Source organism: Ochotona curzoniae, unplaced genomic scaffold, assembly GCF_017591425.1.
Source record: "Ochotona curzoniae isolate NIBS_2020 unplaced genomic scaffold, NIBS_Ocur_1.0 scaffold_4506, whole genome shotgun sequence".
Taxonomy (NCBI): domain Eukaryota; kingdom Metazoa; phylum Chordata; class Mammalia; order Lagomorpha; family Ochotonidae; genus Ochotona; species Ochotona curzoniae.
In genome coordinates, this window is record NW_024467119.1 from 20205476 (window position 1) to 20223031 (window position 17556).

The 17556-nt window shown below is 41.5% G+C and overlaps 1 protein-coding gene across 1 annotated transcript in view; it reads right to left on the reverse strand.

Annotated features, from left to right (window-relative positions):
- Window positions 1–1139: 1139 nt before the first annotated feature.
- CCDC158 (coiled-coil domain containing 158) overlaps window positions 1140–17556 on the reverse strand; it is a 55739-nt gene continuing 39322 nt past the window's right edge. The window contains exons 18-24 of the mRNA XM_040966800.1: window positions 13612–13768; window positions 12049–12109; window positions 10407–10466; window positions 8888–8955; window positions 6136–6294; window positions 4072–4179; window positions 1140–1336 (exon numbers count right to left, since the gene is read on the reverse strand). Of these exons, the coding sequence (XP_040822734.1) occupies window positions 1260–1336; window positions 4072–4179; window positions 6136–6294; window positions 8888–8955; window positions 10407–10466; window positions 12049–12109; window positions 13612–13768 (690 nt within the window). The 3' untranslated portion in view covers window positions 1140–1259. The remainder of the gene's footprint in view (window positions 1337–4071; window positions 4180–6135; window positions 6295–8887; window positions 8956–10406; window positions 10467–12048; window positions 12110–13611; window positions 13769–17556) is intronic.

Here is a 17556-nt window from a genome sequence, read left to right on the forward strand (position 1 = left end):
TTCATAAGTCCCTGTTCCCTTCTGCCCCCAAGGACCCTCTTGGCTTCCGTACCTAGAGCATGGAAGAGGAAATGGCAAAATCACAAATGTATATTAGCATGTGTGGCTGGAACTGGGCGTGACGTGCTCTGTCTACATCCTGCCAGTGGGAGCTGAGCAGATGGCCACACCCGGAGCTGTGGGGTGAGGTTGGGGCACAGTATCCAGATGGGCAACTGTTTATCAGTGATAATTCTGTGCTCATCTTTGGGAGGGGGATAGGTGGAGGGCAGGCAGACTTCTACATTATCACTAATATCTTGGCACCATTGAAACGTATTTGTACCTATTCTCGTCTCACCGTATTTGAGTCACATAATAAAACCTGCTAATTTATTTGAATCTGGCTGGTAGGAAGGATACTGGCTGGGATGCCTGCACCTCATACTGGAGTGCCTCAGTTCCAGTCTTGGCTCCAATCTTCATTCCAGCTTCCTGCTAACGTGACTCAGGGAGGCAGCAGGTGAAGGCTCAGGCGGCTGAGTCTCTGCCACCTCATGGGAGACCAGATTGTCAGGTTGTCCAGGCATTGTCAGTATTTGCAGTAAATCAGCAAATGGAACATCTCTGCCTGTCTTTGTGTCTCTCTGTGCTTTTCAAATTAATAAAAACTTTAGGAAAATCAAATGAAGATAACCAAGTCAATGTAGAAGTTACCTATTTGCTAAAGAGCAACAAGATTTTTTTCTTTATTAACCTAGACATCGAGAAACTTGGACGAGGTTTGAGTGGGAGCCCCATTGCTCAGTTGTCTGAGTGCCTCCAGTGATGTTGACAGAGCAAACAGCGAGTTCATGGTCACAGAGGAGTCATCGTTGTCATGCTGGAGTTTGCCCTCGTGTCCTAGGCATTATACCACAACTCTCTTGCCCCTCTGAAAGTAGTTTTCCTGCCAAGAATTTCTTTTTCTAAGGCAGAAAAAAATAGCTCTATTGTCTCAGGACCAGTAAACATAAGAAAACACACAATTATTTCATTCCACAGGAATAAACACAAATGAATGAATACCTTACAGTGTTTGAATACTTGCAAATCTAGCATTATTTGAAGTTTTGCTGTAACAGCATTCAAGAATGTTTTATTTCAGAATAGTTTACAGGACAGGATATCTTTTATTAAATTTTCACATAAAAAGCAAAAAAGTACATGGGTCACTAATTATAAACAACACCACAATTAATCAGGCATCATCCCTCCATAAAGAATAGGCAAGCAATGTGTCATTTTAGTAGCATTTTTTCCTGGTCTTTTACTTTTTGTATCCTCTTTTCTTGATTTCTGATCATTGAAGACATTGCTGAAAATATTGATAAAACAAAGTTAGAACAGTAAATTTACACAGGCTCTAGATTCTAAACTGTGTTCCTTAAAGGACTGGCATGGTAGTGATATAGGAGAGAGAAATTCTGGACTCCAGAAAGTCCTAACAACCGTAGAGGAGCATTGCTGCTTGGAACAGAAAGAATTCTACTCTCCTGGTTGTTTCAAATGAGTAGTATGGAAGACATACTAATTGTCAGAGGGGGGCCAAGAGATGAAGATCAGCCTGTCTACCCTCAGTCTGCTGCTGTGCCGCCCCCTCGTAGGGCACCCCTGAAAACTGGTGAATATCAGGGTACTTCAGAAAAGCCCACAGAAGATGGAATCAAAGATACTTTGTTCTGGGGCAAGCAATCTGAAGTTCATGTGTACAAAGTGTTCAGAAAGCTTATGGAAGGGACACGCATCTGGCCCAGGGACTCGGACCCTGCTTGGGATTACCCGCATCCCCAGCTGGAGTGCCTTGACTGGAGTACCAGTTTGACTCCCAATTCCAGTTTCCCACTCAGCTAGATGAATCCCTACAATGGGAAGACTAACTGAGTTCCAGGCTTCTGGCTTCATCCCAGCTGTGCTCTGGCTACCGAGGGTATCTGTGGAGTGAACCAGCAGATGGAGGATTTCTTCTTGTCTCTTCACCACTCATCTCTGTCTCTCTTACTTTCAGATAAGTAAACTTGAAAATTTTTAAATGTGCACTATGAAAAACTACACAGTTTTCACTATTTGCTCATATCTTGTAGTTCCATTTCTAGAATTTTGTGACTTTCTCCTCTATCTGCACACACATGCATTCCTCTTTTTATATGATAGGCGATATGCACATCTTGTAGTTTTCACTGAACAGTATCCCAACCTGCTTCTAGTTCAGCTCACATTTTGTTATGGCTGCATAGCACTTCATTATACAGAGGTAACAAAATGTCAGTAATTAAAGTGGCTTCCTTACTTTTCTTCATATAGAATGTTGGATGGATCAATACTTGTGACACAGACTTCTGTGCATCAGTGCAGTCATTTCTTGTAGAACAAATTGCTAATCTTGGTCAAAGGAATATGCACTTCAAATTAGGTAAATTCTTCCATAATTCTTTCCCAAAATACTTTTTTTCAATTAGCAATAATCACACCTCAACCGAACCTAATTAGCCACAATACTGTCAGTGTGCAAAGGTCCAAAAATAATTGTTTCATAATTTCCAAGGGACATTGTATACAATAAATGTCTTAATTTTCAAATAAAACAACACATCTTCCATTAAACAAAATAAAATCTTATAATAAATGCAAGACATTTTTTCCTGTTGCTTATATATACATAGGAGTCTGAATTACTCAAGGGATCTGGAATGTTCTTTTAAGGACAACCTGAAACAGCCTTGGCATAGTAAGACATATGAGGACTCTGGAGTCAGCAACTACTAAGATGGCATCTCAGCTCCACAGCAACTTCCTGTAGGGGCTGGTCCTGTCGCACAGCAGGTTGGGTTGTGGCCTGTAATACCAACTCCATTCTAACGGCCTGAGCAAGCAGCAGAAGATGGCCTACGTGTTTGGGCCCCTGTTCTCCATGTGGGGAACCTGGATAAAGCCCCTGGCCCCTGGCTTCAGATTGTCCCAGTCCTGGCTGTTGCAGCCATTTGGGAAGTGAAGCACTGGACTGAAGATCTCTCTCTCAAGAAGTGGATTTAAGATCTTTTTCTCTCTTTCTGTGACCCTGTAACTGTCTGTTTCTCAAATAAGTACATAAATCTTAGAAAACAAACTAGAAAAAAAAACTCACAATAAATTGCCTGGGGTTGTCGTTAAAAAAGAAAGAAAGAAAAAAGAAAAAGAAAGTCGCTATGTGACCCATAAGCGATGTGTGTGACCCAGCCAGTGACTGGCTCTGCTTTTGTGTTTCGTTTCCTTGTTTTCAAATGATGCCCATTCCCAGTGCTGGGATCACATCAAGAAACTGTTAAGGGCAGCACTAGCACATAGCTGGAATTGCCCAATAAATGCTAACAGCAATTGGTAGTATGTTTAAATTTCACAGATTTGTTTTTGGAAAAATTCTCTATCTTCCTTGATATAGCACTTGTATTTTCTAGGGATGGAAACAGAATAACAGATGCACTCCAACATGAATCTCTCGCCTGGATTCAGGAAGTTGTGTCACAAACGCAGATACCAAGGGCGACCCCACTGGCTCACGTTCTCTGGTCCTCCTCTGTCTGTGGTAGCTCTCATTCAAACAGCGCTTGTATTTTTAGAAGTGGCTTATCTTTTTATCTGGCATTTCACTGTGTGGCCAAGTCATTTACAGCACTACACTAATTTAAAGTCTAGGTAAACTAGATACCACTGTTGTTTTCTGGCTGTGGATGGAGATCGCACCCTGGTTACCAGGGGAAACATACAAAGGCTTGTCCACAGAATTAATGGGGACAAAGAAGAGTATGTGGGAAGCCTCAGGTGCAAAGCCCCTTGCAACAAGTGTGCTGCTAGCAGCTGGGCAGCAAGACTGTCACTTGTACTAGTGAAGGGGAGAGCAGGGCTAAGGTGACCCACTCCAGGTCACAGGATTAATCCAGGGCTTAGTCATGGTCAGAACCCTCATATTTTCACTAAAGGTTCTAAATTGCTAACGCCATCCCCATGGGGTGAGTCCATGGAGAGGGGGCTGAACTTGAAAACAAGAGAAAGCCTCTCCAGAAATGTGCACCATACCTTGGTTCTTGAGCTGTAAGTCTTCTACCAGTGTCTGCAAGCTTTCCAGTCTGTTCTGAAGCTTCCTGCACGTTTTTCCTGTTGTTTCTAATGGCGGAGACTGTGGATCTGTTAGAAAATTGCTTAGATGTGATATTAAAAGTGAATTAAATATTCATTTCTAGAAGCCTTCCAATTACAAATTAAACATTTCCCCCTTTGTAATAAAGGAATACACAAACATTTTTTTAAAATTTTTATTTGAAAGGCAGATTTACAAAGAGAAGGAAAGACAGAGAAAGATCTTCCATCCTCTGGTTTACTTTCCAAGAGGCTCCAGTGGCCAGAGCTGAGCCAATCCCAAGCCAGGAGACAGGAGCTTCTTTCAGGTCTCCCAGGTGGGTGCAGTGTCCCAAGGCATTGGGCCGTCCTTGACTGCTTTCCCAGGCCACAAGCAAGGAGCTGGATGGGAAATGGAGCAGCCAAGACACCAACTGGTATCCACATAGGATTCCAATGCTTACAAGACAAGGATTGAGCCACTGAACCATCACACCAGGGTCCAATAAAGGAAAATTTAAAGAACTATTTTAAAAACAAAAAAGGTTCTTACCTAAATGTTGCGATAGTAGGGCTTGTTTCTTGTTTCAAACTTATTTTATTTACTACTATGCAACTACATCATATTAAATCCTACCAGTGAGAAGAATACTTCCAGCATATGTAGCATCTTGTTGTACTAAATACAGCAATTCCATTAACTTAAGGCTTGGGGGAGCAAGACCTAGTTGGGACCATGGCTCCACTTCAGGATGTATGTAAGGCCAATGCCCACGTTAGCTGCTGCCATCCGAGTGGGGACGTGGAGGGCTGTGGATGTTGACAGGGCTGAGGCGTCTACAGCAGGTGCGGTGGCCGCAATGGCAGCAGTAGAACCGAAGAGGACCTCGAGCGTGTGAGCTGTTCTCTTCTAGGTGTGCTCAGTTCCCTTCTGACAGCACCTGATGGACAATCTGCAGATTTTAATTTTGATCTTGTTCCCTCACTAGCTGTATAACCTTTAGAGTATTTTCCTAGCAAGAAAACATTACACCTAGAAATGCACACAGGAGAGACTTTGAAAAAACTAAGGACTGATTCATCAGTGATATAATACTTACCCTGTAGTATTCCTGATCAAAGAGAATGGTGCTGGATGGCTGCTGTGGCAAGCAAGTTAAACTGCTGCTCAGGATGCCCAGATCCTGCATCAGAGCACCCACTTTGAGTCCAGCTCTCCTACATTTCAGATCCAGGTTCCTGCTCACACACCTGGGAGGAATGGATGGCGGCCTAGTGCTGGGCATCCCCAGCCGCGCGGGAGACCTGGATGGAGTTGTTTGTTTCTGGCTTTGCCTTGGCCCAAAGCTGGCTGCTGTGTCCATATGAGCAGAGACCCAGCAGATGGGACATTGTGTCTGTGTGTGTGTTTGAGTGTCTGTGTCTTTGTTACATGGTCTTTTAAATAAATCACTATACCTTTAAAAATGATGAGAGAGAACAACGCCATGAAGAAGCATGGCGGTCCTGGTCAGGGTCATACTAAGATGAGAATCATTCCAAACACAATTCAGCAACCTCCTCATTGTCAGGCATTTATTCTATATCAGAACACTTTTGTCATTGTCTTACCAAGTAAAAAACTAACTTAAAATCTAAAGAATGATACTGTTTTGACAACTTTGTATTATAGACCCTTGAACTTACAGAGACTTGAAGAGCCAAGATTTTAAAGAAGAGTTGCTGATAACATTTCAAAGACCCAATTTCTTACATAGAAGAGAGGAGAATTTCATCATTCATGGCAGAGAAAAAGAAAATATTTCTACACAATGTACATTTACTCAAGCTTGTGTGTATGTAATAGCTATGTGATTTAAATAAGATCATTGAAATTAGACAGTTATAGTGAGAGCTTGCATAATACTAATATTAGTTACTAATATTAACATTAGTAATATTATTAGTTCTGGCTGTTAAAAAGAATTTGCAAGTCCTAATAGTAAGAAAACAATCAGCTGCTTCGTTGGATTAGGTCAGCCTTACCTTTAACAGAATCAGGGGAGTGAATGGCTTTGGTGGGTCTGAATTGGGGCGTGGAGCTCACTGACTCTTCCGCTGAGCTTGTTAGCAGTGAGTGTACCGGGGACTTCTTTGGAGAAGAATTGAATGAACGGGAAGCTGAATTTTTCACAGATGGACTTACTAAAAGTTTGCAAAAACAAATGCAAAAAGAATGATTTTAAAATACTAAGTATTAATTTTATTATAATTATATATTATTATAACTTTTATTTACCAAATATCAATTAAAGTAATTTAAGCAAACATTAAATTACTTTAAAAGTTGGCACCTGTGCTGTGGCATAGCAAGTTGATTAGGTGCCTGTGATGCCAGCCTCCCATATGGGTACTGGTTTATGTCCTAGGTGATCCACTTTAAAAAAAAATACTTTTTTGGGGGCCAGCAGTGTGGCCTAGTGGCTAAAGTCCTCGCCTTGAACACGCTGGGATCCCATATGGGCTCTGGTTCTAATCCCGGCAGCTCCACTTCCCATCCAGCTCCCTGCTTGTGGCCTGGGAAAGCAGTCGAGGACGGCCCAAAGCCTTGGGACCCTGCACCCGTGTAGGATATCCGGAAGAAATTCCTGGATCCTGGCTTCAGATCGGCATACATCAGCCGTTGTGCTCACTTGGGTAGTGAATCATCGGATGGAAGATCTTCCTCTCTGTCTCTCCTCCTCTCTGTACATCTGACTTTCCAATAAATAAATGAATCATTTTTTAAAAATTACTTTTTTATTGAAAAGGCAGATTTACAAAGAAAAAGAGAGACAGAAAGTAGTATTTATCCTCTGGTTCACTCCCCAAATGACCACAATGACCAGAGCTGAACCAACCCAAAGCCAGGAGCCAGGAGCTTCTTCTGGGTCTCCCACATGGGTGCAGGGTTCCAAGGCTTTGGGCCATCCTCTACTGTTTTTCTAGGCCACAAGCAGGGAGTTGGATGGGAAGTGGAGTGTCCAGGACATGAACTGGCACCTATATGGAATCCCGGTGCATGCAAAGCAAGGATTTAGCCACTGAGCCATCATTTTGGACCCTAGATGATCAACTTTGAATTCAGTTCCTTGCTAATGGCCAGGGAAAAGCAGGCCCAAGCATCTGAGCCCTGCCACCCACATGGGAGACACAGATGAAGCTTCTAGCTTTAGCCTGGCTTGGCCCAGGCCATCACAGCGATCTGGAGCAAGGATCTCTCTTTTTCTCTGTCTCTCCTCTGTCACTCTGACACTCAAATAAAAAAAGTGAGCTTAAAATAGTACACCAAACCTCTGAAAAAGTCACACACTCATGAAAAAAACATTCCCCATGATGCAGCAAAAGGAATGGAGTATTCTGGCAAATACCCAATGCCTTATGTGAGAACAAAGGGCACACCCTGAAAAGACCTGTGCCTTGGGACTAAATGACTGGGAACTAGGCTTGCTATGGAGCAGCCGGGAGGCTACCAGCTTCACTCCTGATCTGATCCCTTCACCTGGGGCTGCCGATGCCCTTGGCTGTCTGCCAAATGCAGCAGGAATATTGTCTGGGGGAAGATAATCTCATTCTAGGCCTCATGTTACCTGTACAAGTTTTCATATAAAGAAGCAATAAAAATACAAGTATATGAGGATACAAAATAACACGCAAAAAATTATGAGAAAAAAAAAATTCTTGTTGATCTAGATCCACAGATACTATAAAGCACAGATTCAAGCAGCAGTGCCCCATCCCCAAATGTGTTCTTAAATAATAAAACCATCCTTGGACATGTTAATAAGAACTGAGAAAACAAAGACAGAAACAATCCTAGCATTACCAAAAGCAGGAAAAAGGCATACTACAATTAAATGAACTACTATTAAACCAAAGGCCAGCTTCTTAGTCAAATTAATGGAAGCCACAAACAATGGATTGATGTATTCAAAGGGAAGGAAAACATCTACTTAGGATTCCAGGCTCCACACAAATGTTCTCCAAAAACAATAACGGAAGAATTTTTCAGGAAACCAGAGACTCTATCACTATGAGACTTACATTAAATAAAACATCAAAGGCATAAGAAAAATCATAGAAGGCAAAGTGTAAATGTACAGGTTTCTCCAAATGAAGATCAACTCTGAAACAATGCAAGTAGTTCAGTGTAGTGTCCACATTTGCTTTATTTTTTAAATATATGACAACAATTTTCTGAGAGTTGCACGGATGGTGAATGGAGTAAAGTATGTGTCAGCTGGTTTGTCTTTTCAATCCGAATCTAAATATCCTTTTGTGTCATTTTATCTACAGCTATAATTTCAGTCAAGCCTATTATATTTTTTTTCACTTTTTAAGGCTTTTCATGTCTTTTTCTTTTCCATGTCTAATTTTTCTAATTCCATGCCAGTTTTCTTTTCGACAGAGTCCTTCTCTTCCTGCGTGACTCACTTTTACAGCGATCATCTAGTGAAGAGCTGCTTAGGAACCTCATGGAGCGCCTGCCGTGCCACGTCTCTCCAGCTCACTCAGTGGACACTGTTGGCTGCGTCACTGTGGCCGGGCATGAAAAGGCCCGAATGTGGGAGCCAGCTGGCGGGCCCAAGGAGAGTTGGAGGCTGCTGTGGCCAAATGCAGGAGGGAGTGGTAGGGAAAGAGGTTGTGGAGCTAATGGGGCTTACAGGCTGCTGTGACTTTGGCTTTACTCTCCTGTAAATGGGGAGCCACTGCAGGATTTGAGGTGGGCCCCATTTCTGTGCATTCACTGAAAACTCACCTGTGGAAGGGAAAGTGAAGCAACTAGAGGGGTCCTCCAGGTCACCTGCGTGCAAAGCGACCGGTTCCCTGGAAACGCAAGAACGGTCACACAAGTGTTAGGTTTAAACACAGCACTAAGATTTATGGTTGCAAGCAATCAAACACAGGCCAACATGAAGGTTAAAATACCAAGGCAAGCCTAGTCCTGACCGCAGAACCCTTAAAGAGGGAGAGTCAACACTGCATGGCTTTGCTTGCTCCCACTACCCACACTCATTTTGCAGACTGAAAGTAATATATAATGTCATTACTAGAAAATTGATTTTTCTGTAATAATAACTTCAAAACTGAAGTCACTTTTCTTACAGGTTCTCAGATGCAATTTTAATGACTCATTTAAGGGAGAAGAAATCCAGGACTAAAATGACAAAAAAAAACACCCTGTTAGCATTTGTAGTGTCTGTTTCCACACAGTCAGGCTGTGCGTCAGTCAGCGGGAATACTGCACACGGGTTCCCTGGGGCCACGTGTCCAGGGAGGAGTATCATGGCAGCAGTTCTTGAGGTGGTTCCTTTCCAAGTGCTTGTGAGGGCAAAACTATTTCACTATGAAACTAAAAGATTATTTGCTTCCTAACACTTAGTCTCATAGTATAGAGTAGAATTCCCCAGAGGTCATGCGAGCACTTAAAGCAAAACAGACAAAACACAGATAGGAAATCCGCCAGTCATTACACAGTAAGGCAAGGTCTTCTCAATGATTCTCCTGGAGAATACAGTCCTTTCCTTAAAATTTTATCTATTTGAAAGAGAAACTGACAGAGACGGAAAGAGATCTTGCATACTGGGGTCCCTCCCGAAACACCCAGGGCTTGGGCCATCTCTGCTGCTTTCCCGTGTGCATTAGCAGGAAGCAAGATGGGAAGAGGAACACCTGTAACTTGAACCTGCACTCCAGTATTACTGGCAAGATCTTAGCTCCCTGAGCCACCACCTTTCCACAGTCAGATGTACTGCCCTGGGAACTGCATTGCCAAGGTGAGCAGCGCTTTCTAGGCCTGCAGAAGCCCATGGCAGACTTTGGCCAGCTCCTCTCGGCGCCCTGCCTGGCCTTCGTCCCTGGCAGCTCGGTCTGGGTCCTCAGAGGCAGTTCCCAGTGGGGACCTACATGCCTGAGCTCAGGAGCCAGATGGACGCAAATTCACATCTGAGCTCTGCTGTACACAACTGTGCGAGGGTGACCAGCTGCTCACATAAGCAGAGTCCACATTTCATACATGAAAACAGGATGCCTACTTCATGCCTTTCAGTACCTTAGGCTAAAGGTGATAAGCTAAACCAATCAGAACACAGTAAGAATTCAAAACTATGTAGTAGGGTCAGGACTAGAGGTTAAGATGCCTGCATTCCATCTTAGAGTACAAGCAACCTGAAGGTGGTGCCCTTACCTGTCTGTCTTGATTACCATTGTGCCCAAGCACAGCATGTGACACATTATGGGCTGTTATTGGCAGAAGGGCCAAGGCTAGCATTTCTCACCTGCTAAGTGTTTCACTTGACTTGCTGCCTTCAGTGGAGTCCCTTAATGAATTGTTGCTTCTGTTGGCAGAGGAATGAGAGAAGTTAAAGTCTATATAATGTTTTTTTACTCATCAGTTTAATGAAAGTGTAGAGTAAAATGATCACATCTGATTATCTAAGAGCTAGTAAGCTGCATCAAAAGCATTAACAACACAAAATGTTTCCTCTGAATATTATTTAATCTAATTTAAAAAAATTATTTGAGGAACACATACATGAAGAGAGCGAGGGAGGGAGAGCAAGCCAGAGAGCCCCCATGCCCTGGTTTTACCACACAAAGTCTGGGCGAAACAGTGTGAAGAAAAGCTCCAAGACCAAAAGGGCTTGGGGAATCAGGATTAATGAGGTGTGATTATAGCACAGGACAAGTACCAGCCGACTGGTGACAGGTCAGATTCTTCACAGCCACACTGAGGGACACACTGATGGCAGTGGAGTGAGGAGCTGCCAGATGCTCTAGCTGTGGCCTCTGTGTCCCACAGGCGCACACGCTAACACTAGCCTCTCTCCTCTTTGGCTAAAGTCAGTTCTTGGAAGTTGTCCTCATTGAGATTCTTATTTGGCATTCAGACCTCACTTCTTGATACTTTTTATTTCACTGAGAAAATTTAACAATTCTATTAGTGGTAAAATGGAATTACTTTCAGTGAAGTCTGACCAAGCTGTTGTAAGGTTACTATACCTGGTCTCTGGAACACTCTGGAACACTCTTTCTCCACACACACATATATTCTTGTAAATAAGAGGGTACTTCCAAAGGTACATAGGAAAGTGGGATTAAAAGGTACATTTGCTTTGGTGAAAAGATTTTGGAAACCTGTGCACTTTTTTCACACTGGGCATCTACAGGAACTTTTTGAAGATCCTGCCCATGTGTAAATGTAAAAAGGATCTTGCAGTTTGAGTATGGCAAAGTTCTAAACTTTCATGTGGCTAAATATCAGTAAATGAGTACACAAAAGTGTACTACTATGATACCTGGCAAATATAGATATATATGTAAAAGATTTATTTATTTTTCTTGCAAAGTCAGATTTACAGAGAGAGAGACAGAGAGGAAGATCTTCCATCTGTTGATTCACTCCCCAAGCAGCTGCAACAGCTGGAGCTGCGCCTATCTGAAGCCAGGAGCTTCTTCCAGGTCTCCCACGCGAGTGCAGGGTCCCAAGGCTTTGGGCCATCCTCTACTGCTTTCCCAGGCCACAAGCAGGGAGTTGGATGGCAAGTGGGGCCGCCAGACATGAACTGGCACCCATATGGGATCCCGGGCGTTCAAGGCAAGGATTTTAGCCACTAGGCTACTGTGCCTAGTTCACATCACTGATGCTTTTTAGAGTCACATCATTTAAACTAAGCAGCTTTTCTTGAGTGAACTCAGTGTGCCCATTGAGTCCTATGTAAACTGTCCAAATAGACTTTCTCAAGTATCAGGCCACATAGAACTTTTTTCCTTTTTAATTGAAACAAATTGGACAGCTTATTTGAAATTAATTCCATTTCAATGCATTCTAAAATGATATACTAATTTGAACAATTTTAACCAACTATGGCTAATACATACAGTTTGGATAATTAATCCAGAATTTCACATTCTTCTTACCGATGGCATACGTCAATCCTCAGGCCTGACTCGGAGACACAGTCTCGCATTCTGCCACTTTCTCTGTTGAGACAATACAATTCTCAGTTACTTATATAAAGAATAATTTCCAGGTTCTGTATTTTTTAGAATATTCTTTGCTGATATGTAGTTTTCTGTAAGCAACACTGTACATTTTAGGTCTACAAACAGATTTTGCAAAGGGCTATTTCTGGAAGTCATCATTGAAAAAGTGCTTTCCCTCCACTTACCCTTACAAGCTTTCAGCTGAGTTTGGGCTTTAGCAACAAGGTTATTTGTAGGATCACAGCAAGCTAATGTAAGCTCTCTAAAATTAGGGACCAAATACATCCATGTTTGATATCGCCCAGTGTAGCTTATGTAATCATTTGTGGCAGGAGGGATGGAAATCTCATCAGGAAAGCCATGGAGTTCCTGGGGGATGAGTGCTACGGGGAGCCAGGGGCGCCGAGTTTCACTTGCAGCTTAGCCTTCTGGCTTTATGCAAGAAGACAATCATTCTGTACCTGAATTTACTCCTAGTAAACTAGTGTAATAATACTTCCCTAGCTTTTAAGTCATAAGACAGTTGTAGCAAGAATAAAAGTGCTCTGACAAATGAAAATGTCTTTGATGAAGTGAGCATGGGACAGTTCTGGCAATGTGTTACTCCAATAACTCAACATGATATTAGGTAACTGGGCTGGCACTAGTATTTTACTATTATTATTCATAACAGTGAGATAAATCCTGCTCATATTTTGGTACCTCTTGTTAATATATGCTAAATGAAAATCTTAAGGAACTGAAGGCTGACTATATATAGTATTATAAGAGATAGTACTGCTTTTAGATATTTGACAAATAATCAAAAAAGGAATATTATAACACTGGGCTACTATAATATTAAACTAAACATATATACATACATGTAATTTATATACATATACACATATTTGATATAAACATGTATATATTAAATATATACATATATAAATGCCATATAAAATGGTAACACACAAAATCTAAAAGTAGTGCTTGAAGAGAACATGAGAATATGCAAGTATGTACATGGCAGGCAGGGCTCACACTTTTTTGGATCTTTTTATTAATCTACTGTACCGCTGGCACGAATACCGCTTTTCAGTATTGCTGGAATATCAAGCTGTTCTCATGGATTCCAGTTGTAGTTTCATCACTAACCCATGTGCTGCACCAAAGTCAATCTCTTGACATTCTGTTTTTTTTTCATTTGTAAAATGGCATAAATGAACCCCACCTGCCTTGTCTCAGATGGTTCTTGTGACATTCAAGTAAACTTATGAACGTGAATCAGTTGGGAATTATAAATTACTTTATATTAATGCAACTTTGGGCACCAACTTGTACTGACTACCTTCTGAAGAGAGTGACTATTTTCTCTTGGTGGCAAGTTGTTTTATTTTTGCTTAGTGGCTCCACGTCCATATGGTTTTCCCTGGTGAGTAAAGCGTGGACACTCAGTGGTAGGCCGCTCCCGAGAGGGGCCTTCCCTCTGAGGGCCACAGTCTTACACAGCCATGCCCAGAGGGCCCAGGGATGGCGTCGGCGTTCCCACATCCTCCTCAGTCTTGCTCAGGGGCACGGCCGGCTCCTCGTTGATCACACTGCGCAGCTCTTGCAGAAGCTGCTTCAGGTCCCTGGTCGGGTCTTCCTTCAGTGCATTGGCTTTCAGAGAGTGCTGAGTGAAAAAACATACAAAACTAAGACATTGTGAGGGTTTTTGTGCTGGAAAATTAATGCAACTGGAAAATAGAAATGATGTGGCATCAACAGAGTATCACAGAAGGCATTCCACATTTCTCGATTTTTGCATCCCTGAATTCCCTTGAATACAAAATGTTGAGAAAACATAATCTCAGGGCGTTCCAAAAAGTAAAACTTGGGCTTTCTGTATGTTGAGCACCATGCTGAATCTCTGGGGCAAGGTGATGTGGAGGCATAGCCAGCTGCGGCCTCCGCCGCCTCACAGGTGCTCCCAGCCGGCACGGAGCACGTCTCACTCGGCTCTTGTTCAGATACCGTGTAGTTAGGCCTCCCATGCTTGTATCTGAACTGTACAAGTACAGACCTTCTTCTTATCATTAGTCCTTAATACAGTGTAACAATTTATTTGTATAACATTTACATTGTAGTAGGTATTAAAAGTAATAAAGAAATGACTTAAAGTATATTGGAAGATGGGCATAGGCTATCTGCAGATAAATAAGGGAGTTGAGCATCCATGGATTTTGCTACCCGGAAAGAATCTTGCGACAAATATCCTGAGAATACAGATGTACAAGTGTATATCTAATTTATATGTATATACATATATAATAAATACATAGACACCTGGAAGTGTTTTTAAAAGTTATAAGAATGGAATTGAAATATATTTATTTTCATGCAAAATTCTTGAGATCCATGTGTAGTTTTCGCCATAACATATACTTTCCATGAACTTTGTGAAGACCCCTTGTATACAGGATCAAACTAAGTTTATTTTTAAACTTTTTTAACTTTAACAGTGTATCGTAAACATCCCCATCATCATCATTTAATACTGGGTTACACAAAAGAAATGTGTCTGAGTGTGCACATGTCCTTGAGGTTAAAGGAGAGCTGCATTTCTTGCTCTGCAGCAGAAGTTTACAGATGACAAACACGTTGTATAAACAAGGACTGCAATTGAGGAATTCTTTTTCCAGTAAATGGCAAACCAACCCTTCCATTCAGAATTCATTAGAAAGTATGACACATTTATAGATACATATTCTATATATCCGTGTGCGTGTATGAATAAAGGTCTGCTTGACAGGAGAGCTACCAAAGCAGTGAAGATGTATTAATGCATCTAGAACAACGAAAAAAAAACCCAGAGCAATTATGTATTTGGGTCCACTTCACTCCAGAAGTTTTTGTCAACTCCAGAAGCAGCCAGCTAGCAGACTGAAAAAGTAAGATGAGCTTCTGGTAGCATAAAAATACTGAAAAGAGAAAAACTGGAAATCCACTAAAAAGCTGAAAGGTAACTGGCTAAGCGCTACGTCTTAGGAATAGAGTCTTAATTCAAATCACTTCAATCCGTGAGTGCAGTGAGGAAATGTGAGATTATTACAGTGCTCTTGGCTTAGCTGCCAGCCAGAAGAATATTCAAGTTTTTTTTTGAAGGAAAAAATGTTTGAAACCACAAATCAATCTATAAATCTTGTCTTATATACAATGTTCAGAACTCAACTATTTAAAAAACAGCAAGGCAAATGTTGGGTGCTAAGGTTAAGATGGTGCTTGAGGGGCCTGGTGCAGTAGCCTAGCAGCTAAAGTCCACACTCTGAACGCAACAGGATTCTATATGGATGTTGTTTTTTTTTAAGATTTATTTATATGACAGGCACAGCGTGAGATAAGGAGAGTGAGAATGAGGGACAGAGAAAGCCAGAGATCCCTGCTTCTGATGTCAGCTTCCAGCTAACACACACCCAGGGGGTGGTAAGTGATGCCTCAAAGGCTGGGATCCCTGCCACCCCTGCAGGGGCCAGGCCTGAGCACTCACTCTGGGCTCCTGACAGAAGAGAGGATCTCCAGACTGAAGCACAGAGAGGGAACGGAAGGGGCGGGAGGAAAGAGGGTACAGACACACAGCAGGCACATGGGACGTGAGTCCTAACAAAGGAAAACACACGGGGAAGAAAGAGAAGTAAGATTTCATAAAAGTGCTGACGATACTAATCCACACACTCAGCATAGCAGTGAAGCCAAGAAAACTAGACGTAAAGAAGACCACAGCTCGGCACACTGTAGGCTAACTGCCCTAAGCCCACACGGAAAGGAAACTTTCAACGCAGTCAGAGGGAAGAACAGTGAGACTTGTAATGGCCTTATTAGCAGACACAATAAAAACCTGAAGGCAGTGCTCTACAACAAACTGAGTAATCCATTAGACAAGTAGTTACTACACTTACTATATGTGAGAATTTCCTAGCTACTTACAGGACACACTGTGAACAAAACAAATAATGTGTAGTACTTTCATTGTGCAAACTATATATAATAAAATCACAGACTATTTGGAATATATTATTAATATCTTCTGTTAGAATGATTATTTAAAAACTTCCATGGATACATGACTGGTAGTTTTTTTAAGATGTTAATGAGACTCTCTTTATAGTCAAGTTCAATCTAGACATTAAACAGGGGCAAAATCTACCAGGCTATTTTTTGATATACGAAAAATTATGGAATTTCTAGATGACCTTAGAGTTCATCTCATTCCGATTCCTCGTTAGAGATCTAGGAGTAACCCTCAATATACTTAACTGACGCACCCAGGGTCACAAAAGAAATTACAAACACATTTAAGATCTCAGTGACTTCTTGTTGGATATTTTCCATTGTTGGTTGTCTCTTTTAATTTTGAGGGGTTAATTTAATTTTTGACAATATAATGTATATACTTTTAGGGTGCAATGATTTTATTATAAATAAAAATGAGCAGTTTCTGCTCATCTCTGAATTACAATGCATACAGAGAAACATTCCCAACATATTATTATTATCCTGTTGCTTGGCAGAATAGCCTATTCTTTGTTGTATGACAGCTTATTTTTTAAGTTTATTTTTTATTGGAAAGGCAGTTTAACAGAGAGAAGGAGAGTCAGAGGGAAAGATCTTCCATCTGCTGGTCATTCCCCAAGTGGACACAATGGCCAGAGTTGAGCTTATCTGAAGCCAGGAGCCTCTTCGGAGTATCTTATGCAGGTGTCCCAAGCCTGTGGGTCACCCTCTACTACTTTCCCAGATCACAAGCAGGAGAACTGGATGGAAAGTGAAGCAGCCAGGACATGGACCAGTGCCCATATGGGATGCTGGTGTTTGCAGACATGGGGTTAGCCAACTGGGCCACTGTGCTGGCCCCCACAGCTCATTTTTTTGTTCATACATCTTAAGTGTACAAGGATAGTCTTTTTCAACTGTTAGTCATTTAAAAAGTACATAATTTTCATTTTAAAAATAGGGGAGAAATAGTGGATTACTAATGATCTTGCTGTCATACCTAAGATAGGGCAGTTATCTGATGTAATAGATTTCAGAGTTTGATTTATGGGGAAAAAATGACTTCTTTAGTGTCAGAGCTGAACACTGAACTGCAAAGGATCACTGGCTCTATAAATATCTTTTTCCAGTAACAGCAAATCAATAGTCCTTCCCAGAATTCCTGACAAGAGTTTTACAAAGTGCTTTTTAAAAAGCTTTCTGACAGCACTGCAGAATAACCAAGGCAGTGAAGACTTATGGAGACAAAGTTCAGAATAAAGAAAACAAGGCAAATGAGGTATTTATGGCCAAATAACTCTTTAAAGGGGAAAAATCCTGAATTTTACAATGCACACACTTTTTTCCTGTGCTTAAAAGTATAAGATGTTAAAGTAAAAAATTTTAAATTGTGAACATTTTAATTAAAGGGAAGAAGATATTTTATGATTA